At 37.9% G+C, this 2,696-nt stretch overlaps 1 protein-coding gene across 1 annotated transcript; it reads left to right on the top strand.

Moving 5' to 3' along the window:
• Window positions 1–458: 458 nt before the first annotated feature.
• OR4X2 (olfactory receptor family 4 subfamily X member 2) lies at window positions 459–1,409 on the top strand. The gene has a single exon (NM_001391206.1). The coding sequence runs from the start codon at window positions 459–461 to the stop codon at window positions 1,407–1,409; it is 951 nt and encodes a 316-aa protein (NP_001378135.1).
• Window positions 1,410–2,696: the final 1,287 nt, after the last annotated feature.

A 2,696-nucleotide genomic window follows, 5' to 3' on the forward strand; every position in this document is an offset into this window, starting at 1 on the left:
TGCCCCACATTGTCCAATGAGGCATTCATTTCCTACATATATCTCCCCTCCTCTGGTCTGTTTTCACTAGCCCAATGTTTACAAGCAAATGATTTTCCTTGCATTTAACTAACATTCTTGATGATTCTCCATTGTTGGTAGGATAAACTCCAAAGTCCATAACAATCCTTCATGAACTGGTGTTAGACTCTATCTGCAGCTTTATTTTTGTGATTCTCTGCTTTACTCCAGCCACACATAGATGAATTTTTATAACCTTGTATACTCTTCTGCCTTTTTGGAATGTGCTTTCCTTCTTGTATATATAACTAACTCCTATTTATTTTTCAATTTCCAGGTCAGAAGCTTTTCAGATATGTAAGAGATTATTATGAATTTCACCCACTTAATGAAGGAGTCTTTTATTTTGCATCATTTCAGATCATCCCACCCAATTACTACCTCCTGATGATGACCTCATGGCTAACACACACAATGTGACTGAGTTCATTTTTCTGGGACTTTCTCCCAATCAGGATGTGCAGAAAGTTTGCTTTGTGCTGTTTCTGTTCTTGTACACAGCAATTGTGCTGGGGAATCTCCTCATTGTGCTCACTGTCATGACCAGCAGAAGTCTTGGTTCCCCCTTGTACTTCTTCCTCTGCTACCTGTCCTTTGTGGAGATCTGCTACTCATCTACCACAGCCCCCAAACTCATCACAGATTTGCTGGCTGAAAAAAAAGCCATATCTCTGTGGGGCTGCATGACACAGCTTTTCTTCATCCACTTCTTTGGTGGCACTGAGATGTTCCTGCTCACTGTGATGGCCTATGACCGCTATGTGGCCATCTGTAAGCCCCTAAACTACACCACCATGATGAACAGGCAGGTGTGTACTGTTCTGGTGGGAGCAGCATGGGTGGGGGGCTTTGTACATTCCTTTGCCCAAATTCTTCTCATCTTCCACTTGCCCTTCTGTGGCCCCAATGTGATAGACCACTATTTCTGTGACCTGCTTCCTCTGCTCAAACTTGCCTGCTCTGACACCTTCCTCATTGGTCTACTGATTGTTGCCAATGGGGGGACCTTGTCTGTGATCAGCTTTATGGTCCTCTTAACCTCCTATGTAATCATCTTGCTCCATCTGAGGACTCAAAGTTCTGAGGGGCAGCGCAAGGCCCTCTCCACCTGTGGGTCCCATATCACCGTGGTTTCCTTGTTCTTTGGGCCCTGCATCTTCATCTATCTGAGGCCTTTTACCACTCTGTCTGTGGACAAGATGGTCGCCGTGTTCTACACAGTGATCACTCCACTCCTCAACCCTGTCATCTACTCCTTGAGAAATACAGAAGTGAAGAAGGCCATGAAGAGGCTGTGGATCAAGACAATGAAACTAGATGAGAAGTGGAGGGTGGAGTCTTCGTATTGATCCTTGGGTTTAGAATGATGCTGAGTGCAAACTGATGGGGCAGAATGGGATGAAGAAAAGTTCACAGGGCTTGCTAGTTCTAAAGTTGTTGTACCTGGTTCCCATCTTCAAAAACTTCATTCTAATCACTTGGAAAATATTTCCTCTTATGGATATACTATAACTTAATTAACCATTTTCTGTTATATGTTTAGATCATTAACAATATTTTACTACCATAAATAATTCTGTGGTAAGTATTCTTGAATAGAAATCTTTATACTTCTTTCTTATGCTGATTTTCTTTCAGACTCACTTGCTATATTAAATTTACTATGTTAACAGCTATAATGACTTTACGCATAGTGTTAAATTGTTTCTCTAGAAAGGTTGTAATAATTCACCTTCCTTGTGAAAGTGGACTTGACAGAATTGGACACTGTCATTAAACATTTTCTTGATGAGAAATAAGATTTTACATAGTCTTAACCTATCTCCCCACAAGACACATCAATTGCAAAAGAACAATGTAACTCTACAATGAAGAAATCTGGAAGACACTTGCTTAAAAAATTACTCAAAGTCAACATCATCAGTACTGAGACTGGAGAGACACACAATGTCATTATTGTGGTATTCTTATCAAAATAACCTGAGTCTAATGATGACAAAATATCAGGCAAACACCAATTGAAAGAACATTCTGCAAAATCACTAGCCTGCATTCTTTAAAAGTATCAAGATAAAGAAATTGAAGAATTTTTCCAGATTATCGATAGACAATACCAAAATGCAGCCTGAGATGAGATAAGATAAGCACTGAGATGAGATAAGAACATTGCATCAAAGTTAACTTCCTGATGTTAATTGTTGTAAGTTTATGTCAGAGAATGTCCTTGGATTGAGGAATTATTTACTAAGGTATTTAAAGGTAAATGGGCATTATGTTATCGAACTTCAAATATTTCAGACAAAAGTTCTATCTACCTGTCTATCCATTTATCAATTGAGAGGATAAATAATAAACAAAATGTGGTAAAATATTAATATTTGCAGAATTTGGATTAAGGGTATACAGGAATTCTTTGTATTTTTATTGCAACTTTTTTGTAAGTCAGAAATTATTTTGAAACATAAAGTTAAAATATTTTGCAAATTAAACACCTGGCTGTGTAATATGCATTTCATTGTGTTTCTTTGCTGAGTGAGAAGCGTTGTTGTAATATTTAGCTTTGAGTCTTCTATATAAAGTTTTCAATGTTTAAAGCTTTACTTTTCTACATAGTAATATGTCAGGTTTTTCTTTTT

This window comes from Equus caballus, chromosome 12 (assembly GCF_041296265.1).
Source record: "Equus caballus isolate H_3958 breed thoroughbred chromosome 12, TB-T2T, whole genome shotgun sequence".
In the NCBI taxonomy this organism is placed as follows: domain Eukaryota; kingdom Metazoa; phylum Chordata; class Mammalia; order Perissodactyla; family Equidae; genus Equus; species Equus caballus.

What these genes read in the sequence shown, in the direction of transcription:
- OR4X2 (NM_001391206.1), top strand. Translation starts at nt 459, where the DNA reads ATGGCTAACACACACAATGTGACTGAGTTCATTTTTCTGGGACTTTCT.